General features: G+C 42.3%; 1 protein-coding gene across 3 annotated transcripts in view; it reads left to right on the top strand.

The window, feature by feature from the left end:
* Nucleotides 1-20,814, top strand: part of CLUL1 (clusterin like 1) — a 220,371-nt gene that overhangs the window by 144,342 nt on the left and 55,215 nt on the right. For all 3 annotated transcript variants that reach the window (XM_078685688.1, XM_078685689.1, XM_078685686.1), the window contains one exon: nt 726-940. In XM_078685688.1, the coding sequence (XP_078541814.1) occupies nt 726-940 (215 nt within the window). The remainder of the gene's footprint in view (nt 1-725; nt 941-20,814) is intronic.

Here is a 20,814-nt window from a genome sequence, read left to right on the forward strand (position 1 = left end):
ATGCCTCCTGCGTCATTTACGGAGCAGGAAGTACCAACATTGATTTCCTTCTCCCCAGTGGCATAACACAAAATGATCAGACCTGCAAAATGTGATGAGTGGCCCATTAGACTCCCATGTCTCATAGATATAAGTAACCCTTATGTGAATTGGAGCCCTCAAACTAGAGGGCTCCCCTGTGTCACTTGGGCTGCAGGGATCTGCATTTGACAACCACCAAACTCTTAAGGAAGTGTGGAAGGTCATGGTGAGAAACCCTTCAAAGGACGAATTCCACGCATGGCTTGGCATGTGTAGTAACAAAGGGATTAACTGCAGTAGAGAGACACATGTGGAAGCTCCTACCTTGGCTTTGATGTGCATGTAATTTTTGTAATGATTGGTGTTCTTAAGGGAATGGGCGGTTATATCAATCCCAGCTAACTCCGCCCTTAGACTCAATGCTCTTTGTTCCAGCGAAAATTCTGTTTCCTTAGCTGTCTATCATCATAGTAACTAGCTCAATCCGGAAAAAAAGTGTATTAACATTAGGCAAACTTCTAGAGGCACTTGTATTTACTATACACCATTTTAAGCCACACAAACTGGGTACGGTGAAAAAGAAATAATACAAAAACCTCACAATCTGTAAAACAGTCCTAAACGTTTTGGCACAAGACTATACATTAACGATGTCCCGAATAATTGGTGAAAATTATTTGTGTTTGTCTTTTCCTATACAACAGATTGTCCGGATGTTCCAGAGCTGCGACTGAAGACTGATGAAGCACTTAAATTGGTGAACAGGTCCCACCAGCAACATCATCAAATATTCCAGATAGTCCAGCAGCACGCCGAAGACACTGCAAGCTTGATGCTTGAAATGAAGAAACGGTTTGGGTGGGTGTCTGAACTGGGCAACATGTCCACAGGATCTGAAAACATCTTTAACATCGTAAAGGTAACCAGAGATGTCCTAAACTCTAAGTTAGGATCTGCAAAACCCTACAAATAATTGTAATTCTTATTACCTTATCATTGAATCCCAGAGCTATAAAGCTCCTCACCTCAATTTAAACTACCATTCACAGGCCTGCTTTAAATATGTTTTTGATTGTAATACTTTAGATTTCAAACAGCCACTTAGTAGTTTCCCCCCAAAAAATTCTATCAAATATGAAAATTTCATATTGGGTTAAAAGGCTCAAAAATAATCTTGCCTTTTTTTACAAAAATAAAATATAGAATGTTTGAGATTATGGACATGTGTAACACTGCCATCTTTAAAATGGCCAGACCCTCTGAATTACTTACTGTGCTGTACTGCAGTATAGGGAGCTACTTTCAGTGGACTGGCAAGCTACAAGCAGCTACCAAGCTACTACTTGGAGACCCTTGATCTAAATGTTGTATTCTCCTGGAACCTCAACGAAATGCTCACCAGGCTAATCTGGTTCAGTGGAAGGAATAGACTTGGCCTAAAGTACAATTAAATTGATACTGGAGTGTCCTGGGCCTCACAAACGCGATCTCTCAGTCAAGTTGTTGAAGAATTTACTTAATAGATTTGATGAACCTTTGTAGGTGACGTGAAGCATTGAAAGGGAAAAAACATCAACAATACAATGTAACTTGTGAAGCCTCTGTGACTCTATAATGAGAACCAGAACTCAATGAATATGATTAAAAGGTTTTATTTGGAGTATGAAGCAATCCAGTTAATATGCAAGTCTTATGCAGAATCCATGAGTACATTAGTACAATAGGCAACATAAAATATCTTAGTCGGTTGAGACACAATAAAATGAGATACAGAATTGTGACAGCCACAAGCATATAATAGCAAAAGAAAGTGAACAGATGTTCCATAAAGAAACGGCTCTTCTCTGCTCCAACGTGGGTCAAATATAGAATTGTCTATCAAATATGGTCAGACTTCATTAGAAGTCCAAAGAAAATGAAATAAGTGTTTGACATACAGCTTCACACTTGCAGGAATAGGGCAACCAGAGAGAACTGTACCTCTGCAAGTCTAAAAAGGATTTCTTCTCACACCTAGCTCCAACCACACTAACTCAAAACTACATAAGCACTTATATAAAAGAACAGGAGATTCAAATATGTTATCCTTGTTAACACCATCAGTGACCAATAAGAGCTCTACTCGTGTTTCTGCAACATAGATCTGAATTCCCAACGCATCAAACTAAAGCTGCCATTCTCAGCCTTGAACATATTGCCATTCTGGTACACGGCGAGCAGAAAGCTTCTTTCGATCAATGATCCTCCATATTCACTATCAAGTCTCTCCCAGGCTACTCTATGAGCCATCCAATACAGATAACCTTTCACTAGCTAACGTACATCATGATAATGAACCTGCAAGAAAAAATGGAAAACATTCTGGCGAAGCAAAAATAATTACAACGGAGACCTGTAGTCAGGCTAATTTAAATGAGCATTTAATGTGCATTTCAAATACATGACTATACATGCACACATGTAACTTTAAATGAACTGCAAAACTTTAGCAAAATAATGTATGTTTACATAATTAGTAAAAGTGTAAGTGCAAACTAATGTGTTTCAGTGCTTCACTCATGTTAATAAAATCTAGGGCACACAGTGAATATATTGCCAGCTGCACTTATATAATTGCATCTGGGTGACTTGTAAGGGTGGAGTCTAAATTACACTGCTCCACTGTCATAGGAGCGAAGTGGAGAGTCTCTACTGGACATAGAAATTTACTATTTGGTGACGCCGTTTCAGTATGCTACTCCACATGACACACTTGAAAAGGTACTAGTAAGAAAACTGGGACTTGGTTTAGGAATAAATCACCTGATACTGCCCCAACCACTTGAAGCACTGTAACAGTGGAGGTGTCACTGCAGCCCTAACATGTCAATGCAGGGACATTTAGCTAAAGCCGTCAAGGAAATCAAAATGGCAATATGGCAGCAGCAGAGAAGTGACAAGCATTTGCAATGCAATAGGTCTCGCATTTGCAAAAGTTTGAGCTATTGGCATTGTAAATGACAATGCCTTTTATTTATGCGTTTGAAAACCTGCAAGCTGTGAGTAAACAAGCACTTTGTACTTATAGCTCTTGCTTATGAGAAGCAAAGCTGGCATTCTCCTTTACTGACAGCCTTGCTTCTCGTAAGCAAGGACTATACATACAAAGTGCATGTTTATGCACTGCTTGCAGGTTTTCAAAACAAATGAATAAAAGGCATTGTCATTTACAATGCCAATAGCTCCAACTCTATCAAATGCGAGACTTATTGCATTGCACATGCTTGTTGTTGTATATGGCTGGTAATATGGTAAAATGCAACAGGTATCAAAGTAGGAGTGCATGTTTATCTGTTGAATAACATGCTGATTAATTAAATAAATGTGGAAATATACAGTTTTATGACTATTCGCAAAACACAAAATAAATATGGATAACTACCAATAAGATGGCTTAAAAATAAATATGGATGAATACAGAGGGAAATGTTAAAAAACTGAATACCATTAAACCAGGAGCCCTATCCATGACCTGCCTTTCACTTTGGCTCTTGGCTCTAGCAGAAGGCATTATGTCATAACTCAACAGTAATAACTTATTACAGATAAACAGCTACATCATTTCTATATTACAGATGACTAACAAAGTCACAACTTGACTGTAATAAGGAAATTAGAGACAGGTTTTTATAGGAGATTGCACTCTCTTATATATTATAACTGTGATACTGCATGCTTTGAAGATACGTCATGGCTAATAATGAACAAATAATGAACAAATATACTCAGGATTATTATTATTTTTTCAGTGAAATGGAGTTATTGCTTTATCGATGTGCTATAATAGTTTTTTACCTTACAATGCTATAAAGATTTGAATTTAACACGCTTGTACAACGAAATGTAAAAAAAAACAAAAAAAACGTGCATTAATAATAACTAACAGGTGGCCAGATGGCATATATTGCTTGGTATTTTTTAAAAAACGTGAGGGGGACACGTAATGCAATCTGCCATGTGAGAAGGTGGCCCAAGGTTCCCATACAGTAAAAGAAGTTCCCGACCTCATATTTAATTAAAATCGAAATGTTAATATATGCCACACACATTAGCAGTTTTCGGTTTTGTTTTGCAAATTTTCTTTACATTTACCAGGAACATCAATGTAAAGTTCTTATCAAAAGACCTCTGAATAGAAACTCACACTCTGTTTGACCCATCCCTGGCAGTATTAACAGTTCAAGTGGTGGACCCAAAGGCAACCATCTGAACAGGACCAAAGACTTCAGACTCCTACTCCCAAAGTTTGATCTCAGAAGTAAACAGTAAATCAGGGTTTAAAGAAAGGATAACAAGCTGGAAAGGATCAAGCTTGCTATAAATCAAAGCTGCTAAAACAAACTATCCTATACCCTCTCACTTTCCACCAGACAAACTAACTTCAGAATCCAAGCTTACCATCATCAAGGGACAATCCAGCTTTGGCATGCAGTTCAAACACTCCTAGAAATTCACGTCAAAGGTCAATCCAACGGAGCAGCCTGGACACCCAGAAAGCTATAAATGCCATTTCAGACTAATATGTAGTTTGGAAATCCAAAAGAATATTACAAAAAGAGATAAACAAGCAACTCTTCCTCAAGTGCCAATTGAGGCAGACAACTTTACTCCCAGTTAAAATGAAGCAGTTGTTTAGTTGTGAAAAGCAAGAATGCTGTAGCTTTCAAGTGAGGACAGGGTGTCCTGTGCAGGAACGAACTTGGTTCGGAATGCTCTGCGAAACTCACCCTTGTATTCCACAGCAGCTACAGCGAGCAATAACCTGCCACCAATCTCCAACTCAACAATAGTTCTGTCAAAAGCAGCATGCACCAATTGCATGCTGATGGTCAATAAGTAGATTTACGGTACCTGAACAAAACTTAAACCAGTAGCTATGGATAACGATACTTAATCAATTTTTTACACTAACCGCATAGCCATGGATTTTAATCCATATAAGTTGTGGAAGTTGCTAAGGCCAGATTTTTCCACCAGAAACCAGCAATAAAAGAACTTTCCTGGCATCACCTTCCTACATTAGCTACTATCATAGTCATATCTAGAAAATATTATTTTGTGGCCTTCCAAATTACTGCTTGAAGAGGCCAGATATTCCAGAGTGTAGCACTTCGTTTGTAGAGTTAAACAACTCCAAACAACAATATGGACAAAGTGTCACTGAGTGCAAGTTGAAAGTAGTGAGCAAATAGCACCAATCCAGACATTCTTCATTAGCTGCACACGGAGAAAAAGCAAGCCTTTTTTTCACCTGTGTTTTCATTATCGAAGTCAGTGCCAAGGACGCCCAAGTTTGACATGTGCAATCAATAGATAACTTGTCAAAAGTAAATGCTGCTTGCAGAAAATTATACAATGCACGAGAGGAATTTTACACAGGGAGAAGACATTCTCTGAATCAAAGGTGGTTAAGATTTACCAAATGCGAGCATCCTACTCCTAGATAAGACTCTAACATAGTGTCACACAGGGCCTAAAGATTGCTTAGATAGCTCTTCACAACCCAACAAAACCTCGTCGCAGGGTCAGCTCGCCTCCTGCTCCATGACTAATGAAGTGACCAACTCAACCACCAGGAACTAGCAGTCAAAGCACCTGAGGCGTAGGTGAGGCATAGGCGTTGTTCCCTCCACCAATCTATGCACTACTCTATTTAGCTGAGTTAATAAGGTTGTTCTCTTAAGAGCTTTGCATCACTCCAACTCCCCAGGAGTCTCCATAAGTTATGCATAGCTCACTACCGCTTTTGCATTTAACTGAATTTTAAAAAGGAAAAACAACGGGAACTCCGATTCAAGTGGTCTAAGTTACAAATGGGGAACACTGAACAGATAATCTTAAAAATGTTGTCGCTTTTGTTACAAATGGTTTATCATAGTCTAAACGACCCGTCTTCATACTTAACATGGGATACATTCTCCAGTCTACACAAGTCCTCTGGGTTTCCCGGGCTGACGAACAGGGAATCCTTTACCAGTTTCCATAAGGCGTTCTCGGACTTTCACTTTTCCAGAAGTAAAAAAACACACACACACACACACACACGTGTCTCAGCATACTCAAGTGGCATTGACTCTGCTCCACACGACATGTAAGTCACCCTTTGAACGATAGGTTACCTAGGGCCAGTTTACAGCCATGCAGCCCCAGCTTAGGTGTGTATTTATAACCCTCGCTGTTCTCGGACTGTTGAGATGTTCTCCCTGCAGGGCTAAGTTTCCGTCATTGCTCTTAACTTTAGACCTATCCGACTACCCGTGAACTCTGCTAACCGATCGGTAACTCCAGGAGGTGTGCTATTAACGTGCCATTGTAAAAGTTTTTTCCAGATGAAAAGCATCCGCAAAATTAAATCATCTCCCAAAATGCAAGTAAAACTGTGTTGGAAGCAGTAACGGGAGTTGGTTCCTGAGCGCAGTCTGTATATATACTTATATATGTATTATGTTTACTGCCTGTGTGAGTGCGAGGGCGGGGTGTGTGTGTGTGTGTATGGATGGAGGGGGGTTCTTTGCCCGCTTTTTCCTACGTGCTGCTAGCCGGGGTTGTAGCTTCCATTGGTGCAGTGGCACCGGGATCTTGGGTCCTGAGGGGCCCCATGACTGTGGTAGGTCATCAACTAGGAGCCCCCTCATTGCAGGCTCTTTAAACCACAGCTGCTACGCCGGGATACCAAAGAGGCTGTGCGTGCTCCTAGCAAGGGCTCCCCAAATATTCATAAACCTGCTATTGTTCTCGACGTAGGCAAGGAAGCATAGCTTTCACCTACATGAGTATTGATAAAAACGTTTTAAGTCTTCGTCAGATGTTCTCTTGGCCTTTCATAAAAAGTAAACTATTCCTGACAAACCCAAAATACTTTGTGTAAAGAAGGTTAAAGTTCCACAGCTGCAGCCCTGTTTAACACAGATAAGAGCAGCCTCATGCTTTCGTCTTATCGAAGCGGTGAGCGCCCCAGGAATGTACAGTGACCAACTTCCTCCTTCAAACAGGCAGCGGGTTCTTCCTTATTATGAAGCATCAGGAAATAACGGCGAAGTATCATATTTCGAGAGAGACTACGGAAACAGTGGAGGTCAAACTTGTTACAATGCTTCTGGACGATTTATTTATTTATTTAATACCTTACTGGTAAATTGTTTCAGGCGCAGCCTGTAACGACCTTTTTGTAGCCATTAGCGGATAATTTACGTTCAAATGAATATGAAATATGTTATGAAATTGAATGCTCCTACTTAAATCACCAATCACTACAACATTCTACAAAAAAGTAAGAAACCAGGGACAACTCACCTGAAATAATTGCTGGCTGCAGCCAGGATCACCCGGTGGCAACAGAATTCCTTGCTCTCCACACAGAGTACCACATCCGTGAGTGAGTTCTCCAACCGAAGGTTCTCCAGGCCATTCTGAAGAAGCAGCGACAGGCCGGCGTCATCAAAAGACAGTCTATCCCCTCCTGAGCTCTCTACGACCTCCTGAATGTTCTGGGCGCATTCCTGCGTCATGGACACTGGGGGCTCTTTGGAGCTTTTCTCCACCGTGCCTTCCATGTGAGCAAGGCTGGGGCTTTTCTAGCTGCTCTGCGTTGTGCCTCTAGTGAAAGAACTCATCGGTTTCTGTTGGGTTGCATTGCAGAAGTGATGCGAGTTTCCTGTCGCTGACACTCAAAGTTATCTGCAGCTATCACAGGCAAAACAGGAAACCTTGCACTTTCTCACTCAGTAATCGTAAAAACAAGCACTAGATCTATTTGGTGTCCACCATTAGCCGCCCACTGTTAGCGCAGAGGAGAACCGTCATTGCATTAGCGGATTCTTTCCATAAGCTTTCTGACTTGTTTCATAATCTGCGGACTTAAGTTTGGAAATGCCAAAACATGGCTGCCACCTCTGTTTGGACTTGATTATTTAAACCAAGCGAGGGTTGTTTAGAAAAGGGTTTATTTAATTTATGACTCGGAGCGACTACAGTAAACCTTTTCAACAGGAACTTCTGGGGTACAAGTTCACAAGAAAAGCTCTACTCTAAAGATTAACTGGTGGAAGGGTGTAGAGACAAAGACATAAAAGAAGGACTAGACAAAGGTAAACATGACGCACCGTGCAGTTAAAAGGATAGCGGACCAGAGAGGGAGCATGTCGGAAAGGAGTTCTGCCTCCTGATTGGCTGTTTAAATAAACACGGAATACAAACATGTGGTGCGCGCGCACCACAGAGGAGCCGACGCGGGAATCGAAACTAGTGGTGCGCGCGCACCAGAGGAGCGGGGGCAAGGGAGCGCGAAGACGCCGATACGAGGTAGGGGATGTGTGTGTAAGCGCCGGGGGTTCTCTGTGTATGTGTGTGCGTGCGTGTGTGTATGCTGGGGGGGGGTCTGTATGTATGTGTGTGTGTATATGCGTGGGGGGGGGCTGTATGTGTGTTGTGAAGAGCCTGCCGGAATGGAGCGCGTGTTGACGCGCGCGACCTGATCCCGGCAGGCTGCTGCGTGTGTGCGCGTGCCAGTCTCTTGTCCTCTCCCTTTCAGTCCTTGAAAGCCAGAATGATTACAATAGTCTCGCTCTGCGACAGCAGGCCTTTGGCCTGCAATCGCAGGGCGAGACCTAAAAAAAGGGAGACTGTTGTCATGCGGGTCTAAAGTCTTCTCTGAACTCAGAAATTAACTTTAAGTATTAATGAGGCAACTTCTGCACTACAACTGATTGGCAGAAAAGGTAAGAGAAAGCTGGGTTTCAGTTCTTTGTGAACCGGGAAACAGCCTTTATACTGGCTGAAACAACACTGTCCCTTACAAGCGCTGTCTGAACTATGGATGCATCTTTACAACACATTCCTTTACCACACAAGTCATTACAGTGACTTGCCATAGTGAAAGTTTTATTTGATTGATGTTGGACTTTAAGTCCAACACTTTCTCCACTGTTGCAACAACTTTCTTGGTAACTTGATGTGTTGCAAAGACACATTAGTCTTTCGGACTGTGTTATTAACGCAGGCGTGATTAGCACCTGTTTGATTCTGACATACAAGCGTTAACCAGGTGTGAACACCATACAATGGACAATGATTAGCCTTATCTGCATTGGGTCGTGTCTATTTGGGTGTACTAAGGGGGTACCTACTAGAGCAAATAGGGCAAGATGATGTTCTACCACAAAATCAGAATTTAAATATCAAACTACACTTATATCTACTCTACAGTATTGACAAACAGCACATTTGCACAGGAAATAGACATGGATTTAAGAGGGAAACATTCCTATGTATGCTTATCTTGATATGTTGGTATTCAATTCTGTGGAGACAATATGAGCAGGTCTGTGTGCTTCATTTCAATATTGTGACATACAACCAAGCGGGACCTCTCTATAGAAATTAGGGTGGAGGCATGGGTCGGGATACATGGAAAGATAGATCTCTTTCCTAAAAATTCCTAAATTAAACAGATATTATTTCTTGACCTGTACTATACATATTCACACTACTCATATTGCATAAATGATCCTGGTGTGTCTGGATGGTTGTCTGATGGTTGCTCTCTTTTAAATTAAACTGTATTACTTACTGTGCTGCTCACGCTTAACATCGCTACACTCTGTCGCCCCTGCAACCCCGGTCCACCGCAAGCGTTAGGCTTGTTTGTTGTAGAGGGTGCAGGGCGGTACCTTCTTCCGGGTTTCCCTCCCGGTGCTGGCACTGATTGGGCGAGTGTGTGGAGGCGGAGCCAAAGACTAGCCCGTCTGTGCCCGTCCGGGCCAGGACGGGGTACGGGGCTGAGGGCCATGTCCCAGAGACCCAAAACAGGCTGGTAAGGTCTTCCAGTCAGTTAAAAGCGCTATGCCCAACCACTAATACCTCGTGCTCCAAACTTGAGTCACACCAGTTAGGAAATACTTCTTGTCCCAATTGTAACCTCACATTCATCAACTTTCAACCTTACCCGGATGTTAGGAACAGATATAGGAAGCGGAAAAGGCAACCAAATGCTAGGGCGCAAGATTTCCTGCTGTATAGTACCAACTGCCGCTCTTTGCCGAAACACAAACTTGATATCTTTAACTTACTACTAGAAGATAAACCTAGCGTACTTTTCTTGACTGAAACCTGGCTCCATGATGGAGCAGGCCCGACATTGCTACCGCCCTCCCCTCTAACTATGCTATCGTTAGGAAAGATAGAGTGAACCAAACTGGTGGAGGTATTGCAATCATTTTTAATAGAGAGCTGAAATGTAGCCTCGATTCAGCTGACTTCCCAGACTGTGAAGCTGCCTTTTTTAAAATATCGATGAACCCCAACTTCACGCTATCAGGTTTGTTGATATATCTGCCCCCCGAAAACTCCATCCAATGGGCGTCCAATTTAGCTAACTATATCTCTCCTCTTTTAGTAGCCTCAAAAAACTTCTCATTAATTGGAGACCTCAACCTACATCTGGAGGACCCACTAAACCCCACTTGCTCCAACTTGTTCGAAGACCTGACAGCTTTAAATTTGAGATTACTCAATTCCGGCCCCACACATAAGGCGGGCCACCTGCTCGACCCTATTATTACCAATCTTACCGAACTACAATGGCACAATACTACTCCCATATGTTGGTCAGACCACTACCTAATAAAACTCAGTCTTTCACTACCAACCCACAACTTTGTGCAGCCCACTTTTCCTGCCGCATCCAGGAAAAACTGGAAATCAATTGACATCGCACAACTAAACAGGATACTTGGTAATAACCCCCCCCCACTAAAGGACGAAATATGGAAAGCATAGCAAAAGCTACACAACTGTGGCTTAGCGACGCCGCAGACTCCTGCCTACCCACCCCTTATACAAAGGGTAATAACCACCGACCCCCAGCCCCATGGTACAACGACTCATTAAAAAACGAAAAATCTAAATGTAAGGCATTGGAGCGTCAGTGGCGTAAAGACTATGCACCCGATAAAAAAGAGAGGTACCATTACGCCAGAAACAAATACCACACAGCCTGCATGAAAGCGCGAGCCTTGTATGTTTCCAATACCATCATGGAAGCAACAAACAGACCTAAAACTCTGTTTAACACTGTCAGGGAACTTGCTGGTGCACAAACTACAGCGACCGCTTCTCCGCTCAACGAACGACAATGCCATGATCTCGTTGTATTTTTTTCGGACAAAATCGACAAACTAATCAGTGATATTAACAGTAATAACAAGGACCCTACCCCGCAGGCTGACATAGACACAGACTATGTCCCCACAGTTTCCCATTTCCATAAAGCTTTATTCGGAACATTTAAAAAACATGTCCATAAAAGCACAAATAATACAGACAATTCATACAATTACTTAGAGGCAAACAAAATACACATATGCATAATATCCAGAGGGGGATGGAATAAATATTTAAAATGTACAGAAATTTAATTAAAAGCACATACTTTTCCTGACGCTAATCGCTTTATATAAAAAAGATGCAGTAAAAAAGCAAATGTCCGCATGATTCAAATTAAAAATCAATTTCATAGCCGCTGTAGTGTCTCTTACTCCAAATCTAATGAATAATGGCTTCAAATAGAATTTCCTTAACTCAGTGTACAAATCACAAGTTAACAAAAAGTGCTTAGTGCATTGTTTGGACTTATTGTCACATTTACAGGGACCAGCAGGGCGCGATTTGATGTTAGGCCATACGACCATATGATGTACTATACCCATCCTCATTCTGGTCAATACAAACTGGTGTGAGGTTCTAGTCACCTGTGATAAATATGTTCTGAAACCAGTAAATTCATTCATGTTATTGTATAGTACACAAGTTGTTAGTTTAGAGTCCTCCAAGTGATGCCTTTCATTACAGTGATTTAAAAATATTGTTTTCACATCAGATTTGGGAATTTCCGAGAGCCTGTAGGGGTCCATTAAAACATTGATTCCAAATAAATTTTGTACACGATCAATAATGTAACCGATCCAGGGAATCTTCAGGTGTTGGTCCAATAAAAGGCAGTCCTTAATGATTGCTCTGTTCAGTGAGGTACCTTCACTGAGCCAGATCGAGCGCCACAATAGAATAGGCCTTAACATGATCAAGTCATTTAAGGCTTGGGTCCCTGTTTCATTGTAAACCAAGGAGTTGGAGGTGGACCTGGGTAAGCATAGGAGCTTTTTCAGGAAGAGGTTCTCCTCTACCTGCAAGCTCTTAGCAGTTGTCACCCCCCAGACTCCGGCCCCGTAAAGGGCAGCCGAAAGACATTTTGATTTATAGATGTTTAACATTTCTTTAATACGTCTATTCCCCAATTTCTTGGCAAACAGAAAGACCCCGTTAGCGCTCCTAGTCATCTTAGTTCTGACCACCTTATGTTCAGTGGCCCAGCTCCCCTTATGAGAAAAGGTAATTCCTAAATAACAAAAGTTATCAACTTTTTTCACTGGTTCACCATCAATGACATAATGGGTTTTCCCATTTCTTTTAACTTTTCCAGAGCTGCATTCCATTACATAAGTCTTAGCCTTATTAATCACCAGTTTCCTATTTTTAATAAAGGATACAAAACAATCCATTAAGCGTTGGAGACCCAATGGTGTCCTTGACAGTAACACTGCGTCGTCCGCATAGAGTAATACTGGTATGTTAAAATTATTAACTCTAGGGGCATCTGCAGCGACTGCCTGCAGGGTAGATTCAACCTCGTTAATAAAAAGGGTAAAAAGCAGGGGCGCAAGAACGCACCCCTGTCTGATGCCCCTTCCTATCCCAAACTTAGTGGTACACTCTCCATTTGGTCCATAGCGAACACTGGTGCGAAGTTTTTCATATAAACGGGCTAAGAAGTAGATAATACCCTCTGGGGCACCCATCTCTAGTAATTTGACCCATAGTATTTCGTGGTCTACCAAATCGAAGGCACTACTAAGGTCGGCGAAACAGAGATAAAGCGACCCGTTTTTTGCCTTGGTATATTTTCCCACCAATAGCTCCAGATTCAAACACTGTTCTATAGTACCACGGCCTTTTCTGAAGCCAAACTGGCAATTACTTAGGATCTCATTAGATTCAGCCCACTCTTCTAATCTTACAAGGAGGACCCTACTCATGATTTTAACTGATGAATCCAATAAGGATATAGGTCTATAGTTTTTTGCATCCCCACGATCTCCTTTCTTAAAAATAGGGATGATTATTGACTCTTCCCAAGTAGACGGTATGTTACCGCTTACTGCTGTATTAAAGATTTTGGTGAGCAAAGGCCCCCATATGTCTGGGGCGGTCTTGTACACATCTATGGGAACGCCATCTGGCCCCTGAGCCTTGCCTCCTTTGCTAGCTCTAATACTAGCCATAGTTTCACTGATGGTTATATCTAAGGCAAGGATGGGCCACCTATCCCCATTGGTATCTTTTAAATTACCTGAATCAAAGATTTTAGAAAAATGTTGGATCCAAGAGTCCATGCTCACGTTAGAAGTGAGTTCAGGAACCCTGTCATCTTTTAGAAATGGGCTATTTACCGTGGACCAGAACAGGGTACAATTGTTCGTGTCCGCCGCTAGGGTGAGGTTATCCCAGGCCTCTTGCTGTAATTCAGCTTTTCTACGTTTCAGGGTAGTATTAAAACCCTGTCTAAGTTGGACCACCAAAACTTTGTCCCTCGGTTTAGCTGCAAGGGCCTCTTTGAGTTCTCTGCGGGCATTGGAACAGGCATGATCAAACCAGCCCCTTGGACACCTTACTTTAGACCCCGCCTTTTTAGTGAATTTTTTATTAATAATAGAGTTAATATTGTTGAAATGATCAATACTGTCAGATGAGGTGTCTACACATTCTAAGATTGCCGCTATATCTGTCACACAACTAGATATAATCAAGTCTGAAGTCAAAGCGGCTTTATCTCCTTTCCACCTCATTCTATAACCGTTCTGTCTATGGGGTTCAATGTTATTAATAGTACCATATTCACAGACATGATTTTTAGCCCAAAAGGTTAGTTCAGTGGTCAAACAGTTATGGTCACTCAACATAATATCTATCACATTAGGCATCGGGCATAACGGGGCAATAGTTGCTGACATACATATAAAATCAATAGCAGTATTAGCGCCCCTTCCTTTAAAAGTTGGAATAATTCCGCCCATATCATTTTTAGCATTCTCCAAGATTTCTAGATCGTAATGAATCATAAAATTGTTCAAAGTTTCCCCGTAAGTGTGGTGTGGGAAATGAGCTTCAGCTTCCCCCTGTCGATTATACACACCACAAACTTTCAGGGTGGATAATGGGCACACAGAAACATTAAAATCCCCCACAAAAATAAATTCGAAAACATTTTAAAAATTCCTCACCAAATTGTTCACCGCCATATCTAGTTCATTAATCGCTATATATCTAGTGTTATCAAATACGTTATTGTAGAAATTTATCAATAGGATATTTCTGCCTAGTTCTTGTGTAAGCCATAGGATTTGAGAACGCGCCCCCACGTTAACAAATCTTTTTACAAGAATTGGTAGTTTGACAGAAATTAACACCAATAAACCCCCTTTAGCTCTGCCGTGAGGTGAGGGTAGTGCTGGGAGCTCATAAGACACATACCCGTCAATGCCATTACATTTTTTACTCCATGTTTCCTGGAAACATAGGATGTCAAACAAATGCACGAATTCAATCCAGCCTAAGGCATCTTCCTTGGCCATAATTCCCGCAATATTCCAACTAGCGATATGACAAGTTATATTCTCTCTTTCATTGTTAGCATTTGACAAATCCACATTAGGGATGGACATGTTATTATCAATATTGAAAAGCTCTATGTTAGGTATAGAGTTTGGGGTGTCTCCCCCGTTCAACGTACAGTTCAAACTTACATTACTTATTTCATTAGTTAACAATACGGCCGCTTCATTAAAATTCCTAGACTCTAAATCTCTAGGGGGTTCAATCTCATGTCAATCATTCTGATCCAGGTGACTCAGGGACTGAAACCTATTCTGGGTAGGGACCTGGTACACCATTCCATTATCAAACAGAGGGGAGTTGCCAAATGGAACAAATGGATTAGGGGTATGCATTAAAGGGGCATTCCCCCCAAACATTGGGTTCCCCATGTGCAACGAAGGAATGAATGGACCATGTTGTGGGCCAAAGAAAAAGTTAGGCAACATTGGTCTATTTATCAGATGAGGATAGGTGGGATTGCTCAAAGCCTTTTCCCTACAATTGGATGGTGGTTGCCCACCAAGGTGATTATAAAAATACCCCAACGGCCTAGCAACTACTTCAGTCTCAGACTGTGTAATTGAGGCTGCTTTAAGCAGGACCGTTGCCACATGTTGTGGGTGCTTGAAGTTTATAATCACGCAATCCCCCCCACCTATTTTTTTGGTGTTACCTATCCAATTTACTCTTCTGATGGAGATTATTTGGTCAGCATAGCCGACTGGATAGCCACAATGACAATTTAGCCAGGAAAGGGTTTTATTTCTCAAAGAATCAGGTGTCTCATGTTCACTTGGGGGCTGAGTGAGAATGGGAACATTAGTTAGGACCACCACATAAGGTACACAGTCTGGTGGTAGATCAACAGGGCGTCTACAGATCCTGGTGGGCTCCCTATTTAATCCTCCCATCGTATCAGTTGGAACTGTCACCGTGGGTGCTGATACTTGCATAGGGGCTTGCATGGGTGTTGGTGTTTTACTACCCGTTAAATTGCCTATAGCCCCATGGTTAGATGGGTTTGAAGATCCTCCTCCCTCCTGTGACAGAGTAGGTGGTGGCCTCTGTATTTTCGGCTGATCTTTGGTGGAGGGTTTCCTGGCCAAAGTGGGAGTGGCACTGGTAGAGGCTTGTGGCTGCTCCCTATCCCTGGTAGGAGCAGTAACAAGACCAACTGATTTTTTGATGTCAGCTAAGGACTTTTCCAAGTTGTCTGCGTGGTTACCCACCAAGCCCCTTAACCTGGCTACTTCCTCCTGAAGATTTCCTATCTTAGTTAACAATGGCTCTATCACCATACTAAGTTTACTAAGAATTACACTTGTTAGTGAGTCAATTTGATCAGGCTTCAAAGAAACATAAGTATCAATATTCACAGGTACTAAGTCGTTAGTATGTTCCACTTGGGTCGTATCCTTTTTCCTTCTAGAGATATGACTACCTCGCTTAGGGATTGGTTTTCTACAGGCACGCATAAATTTAGATGCCCTCCCAAATTGCTGAGGTGTCCCCTCGGAATTTTTACCTTGGTCTTCATCCCCTATTTTAGACTGGTCTAAGGCCTTAGTTACTTCAACATTAATACTAGTGGTGCTGTTATTAAGTTCCACAGGTGCGTCCATCTCGTGAACAGTATTATTAGGATTAACAGGATTTACGTGAATAATTACATCAGTGGGAAAAGGATCAGCAATAGTACTTTTTCCCAGAGACTTCCTCCTGTCGGTGTTGATTTTGGATACCACTTTCAATAGGTAGTTATCCGGCAATGTACTTTGGACTGACATTTTCAAGGGTTACTGTGACAATGTCCGTATAACTCAAATTAAAATACGAGGGTATCAGTATCTTGTACAGGACTTATACTTCAGTAGTACTCACAGTCCCTGCCAAGGGTGGTGGCCCTGCCCGGCCTCCTCTGGCCCCTGACGGCCACAGACGGCCCCGCCCTTGTCCCGGGCTTCTCCCGCGCGCGCGACTCGCGGAGCGAGAGGGGGTGTCAGCCTTTTACTGGCGCCTCCGGGCGCTCTGTCCGCGTCACCGGAGCGCCGCCGGCCAAGGGGTTGCTCGGGAGTGTGGTCCGATGGCTTCGACCGCCTCCTGCTGCCTCCCCGTCGTGTTGTGCCTCACCGTTTCCCTCACGGCACTGCCCGATGGCAGAGATACAGGTAAGAATTCCTGGTGTTCCCCACAGTTAAATGCAGCCCGGAACACTGGCCTCTCATTACGATAGACACACTGAAGGCCATCCTTAAGACCATCAAATCAGGCTCTCCCCGTGACCCCATCCCCATCAAAGTTCTTAAGCTACTGGATGTCCCCTCCCTTGAAGTCATTGCTGACACGTTAAATTCCTCCTTGGACTTGTCCACAGTTCCCGCACTCTGGAAACATGCAATGATAAGCCCATTGCTGAAGAAGCCCACAGCTGACCCGGAAGTATTGGCAAACTACCGACCTATATCCCTGCTCCCTGTCTTTTCGAAATTACTGGAAAGACGCATCCACTCGGTTTTAACTCACTTTTCTGAAGACAATTACCTCCTTCATCCATCCCAATCTGGATTCCGTGCAGGTTTCTCCACAGAAACTACCCTTCTGGGAGTTACTGAAATGATCCGGAAACTCCTCGATGATGGTCAAACGGTCGCTCTCATTCTCTTAGACTTGAGCGCGGCCTTTGACACCATATCACATGAAAAACTCATATTCACGTTGAGAAAAAATGGAATCTGTGGCATGGCTCTTGATTGGATCAGGTCCTTTTTGACACAACGGACGTTCCAAATTACATCCTCCGCAGCATGCTCCGAAACGTGTAATGCCCCACACGGAGTGCCCCAGGGATCCATTCTGAGCCCTCTGTTTTTTAATCTCTACCTTAGACCACTGGCCGACCTCGCAGACAAATCAGGACTCACCCTCATGACCTACGCCGATGACTCTCAGATCATCTCCCTGTCTGAATCTAGTCCTTCATCCCCGTCTCTCCTCAAACAGGGTCTCAATAACATCTTCAGCTGGATGACCAGAAACCAGCTGAAGCTCAATGGTGATAAAACAGAGATTCTTCTCCTGGGGAAACAACAAGAATTGTGGAACTCCTCCCACTGGCCTTCCCAGACGGGAACATTTCCAACTCCGGCAACCCAAGTACGCAATCTGGGGTTCATCATGGACAGCTCCCTCTCCATGAAACAACAGGCCAACAAAGTTGTAGGCCTGTGTTTTACCATCATAAAGTGGTTGAGAAAAATCCTCTGGATGTTGCCCATTTCCACCCAAAAACAGTAGTCAATGCCCTCATCACATCTCGGCTTGACTACGGTAACATCCTGTACCTAGGCTCTAACAAAGCCGTAGTTCGGCGACTATAGCTTGTCCAGAACTCAGCTGTCAGGCTGCTGTGTAGAATTCCCAAAAACACCAGGGTCTCGCACTACCGAAGCGAATTGCATTGGCTCAGGGCAGAAAACCGAATTAGATTTAAAGCCCTGAACTATATGTTCAGAATAAAAGCGGGTGCTGCACCCAGATACCTACTTGCATTAGCCCATCCCTAAACTCCCAAACGCAGCCTAAGGTCACAATCAGCGGACAATTTCTGCGTACCCAGGTTCAAACTCGCTAGAATGGGAGGCAGATCCTTTGCTCATCTAGGTCCAACACTTTGGAATTCACTCCCTTTTTACATTCGTAAGGAGGAAAACCACGCTAGGTTCAGAAAGAACATCAAAACCTGGTTGTTCGAGCAATAACTGGAACAACTCTGCAAACCCACGCCACCTTCTGAGCTGTGTCTCGGCGCCGGAAAACCCTTTTTGGGTAGCTGTTGCGCCTTACAAGTTGAAAAAATAAATAAATAAATAAATGAGGTGTGACTGCGATAATGCCGCTGATATACACTCATGTCTGAGACTTTGATGAAGCACATGATTTAAATGCAAGAGTAACAAGCATATTCTGAGAAGTAACAGGAGAAGGGTACCAAACAGGACTGTCTAAAAGGGCCAGTTCCATGAGAGGAGGAAAAGGAAACAACTAAAGTACAATTACTGAACTACCACTAAGTTTAACTAAAAAACGTGTATCCTTCCTTGATACACTTCTTTAACATCTAATCACACAATTGGCCACAAGTCTATGGAATGGTGTTATGTTGATGAATCACGCATCACATAAGTTGGAAGTAGGTTTATTGTAAGAATAAAGCAGGTACACAGCCAGACAGGTTAGCAGTCAAAATGCCCCTCGTGACATAAAGCCATTATGGATAACCGCAAAGTCTTTGGAGGTATTACTCTTTCTCCAAATCAAATGTTGCCATCTCGAACACTTAAATCTAATCTAACCTCCCAAAAAGACTTCAAAGGATGCTTGTTATCAACCTTCTTCGGCCAGGACCCAGCTAAATGGGATTTCACTAAAGTTAACTCTTCATCTTTCAGATACTCATCAATCCACTTCTCCTTCAAAATGCCTGTACCTTCCATGTCTTGTACATAGGCTACCTGAAAAGAATTCCACAACTCATCCTCACATTCATCAAGTTGTTTTGGCATTCTAGAAAGGAAATCAGCAATACAATTTTCCTTGCCTGGCACATATTCCATTTTATAACAATAATCTTGCAATTTGATAGCAAGTCTGGCAACTCTCGCTGAAGTGTTTACAGTACCTTCAGTAGTTAGGACTCTGAGCAATGGCTTGTGATCACAGCACAAAATAAACTTTGTACCCCATACAAAAGCTCTAAAGTGATTAACCGCCCATACACACGCTAATGTTTCTTTCTCAATCGTAGAATATTTTTCTTCTGTAGGCGAGAGTGACCTGGAAGCATAAGCAACAATTTGTTCCTTACCATTCAACCCGACTTGAGATAAAACTGAGCCCAAACCTTTAATGCTGGCATCTGTGGTGATAATAGATTGAGCATCAGGATTAAAACTTTTTAAAGAAGCAATATTAGTGATGCAGCTTTTAATGTCTTCGAAATCTTGTTCGCATTCCATCGACCAAACAAACTTGGTTTTGTTTTTTCACAGCTGTCTAATATTATATGTTCTGGTCGCAAAATTTGGAATGTATTTTGAACAAAATTCAGCCAGACCAATAAAGGATCTGACATCATCTTTCCCTTTGGGGGAAGGAGCACATCTGATAGCATCAACTAAGTTAGGTTTTGGTCTAATCCCCTCACAATCTATGACATGGCCTAGGTAAGTGACATGATCACTAGCAAAAGTACATTTGGCGTATTCAACAGTTAAACCTTTCTCATTTAGTATGCTTAAAACTTCGTTCAAAGTGCTGTCATGATCTGCCTTTTCCTTACCATAAATAAGGATATCATCCTGAAAAAACTTTGTGTTCTTAACTGTAGAAAACAACCTGTGCATTAAACGCTGGAAAACAGCTGCGGCCGAAGCCAAGCCAAAAGGCATCCTTTTAAATTGAAAACATCCTTGGGGGGTTATGAAGGCAGTGTATTGTTTGCTGTCTCTAAACAAAGGAATCTGGTGGTAAGCAGATGATAAATCTATTGTAGTGAACCATTTGGCACCATCAAGCAAAGCTAACATTTCATTAATTTTCGGCAGAGGGAATTGATCTACCACTATATTGTCATTTAAATGGCGAAGATCCACACACAATCTCAATTTACCATTGGAACGTTTCACGACTACCAAAGGAGAAACCCAAGCAGATGCCTCAACCGGGTCAATTACGTTAGATGAGACTAATTTCTCAAGTTCCGTTGTTACATATTTTCTTAAAGCGATTGGTACACTTCTAACTTTGTGAATCTTAGGAACAGCAGAATCCTTCAAAATTATTTTATGTTCAAAATCCTTCAATTTGCCAATTGTCTTTTGAAATACAGCAGGACATTTTTTTAACAGTTCTTCACCCGTTTTAGTACCTTCATCCATCACTAATACTTTTTCCACAGAGTTGGGGTCAAGAATGATATGCAAATCCCCTTGGTCTTTCCACCCCAAAACTGATGGACCTTTTTTGGATATATACAATTTGCCATAAGAT

The sequence above is a fragment of the Lissotriton helveticus genome, chromosome 4_1 (genome assembly GCF_964261635.1).
Source record: "Lissotriton helveticus chromosome 4_1, aLisHel1.1, whole genome shotgun sequence".
In the NCBI taxonomy this organism is placed as follows: Eukaryota; Metazoa; Chordata; class Amphibia; order Caudata; family Salamandridae; genus Lissotriton; species Lissotriton helveticus.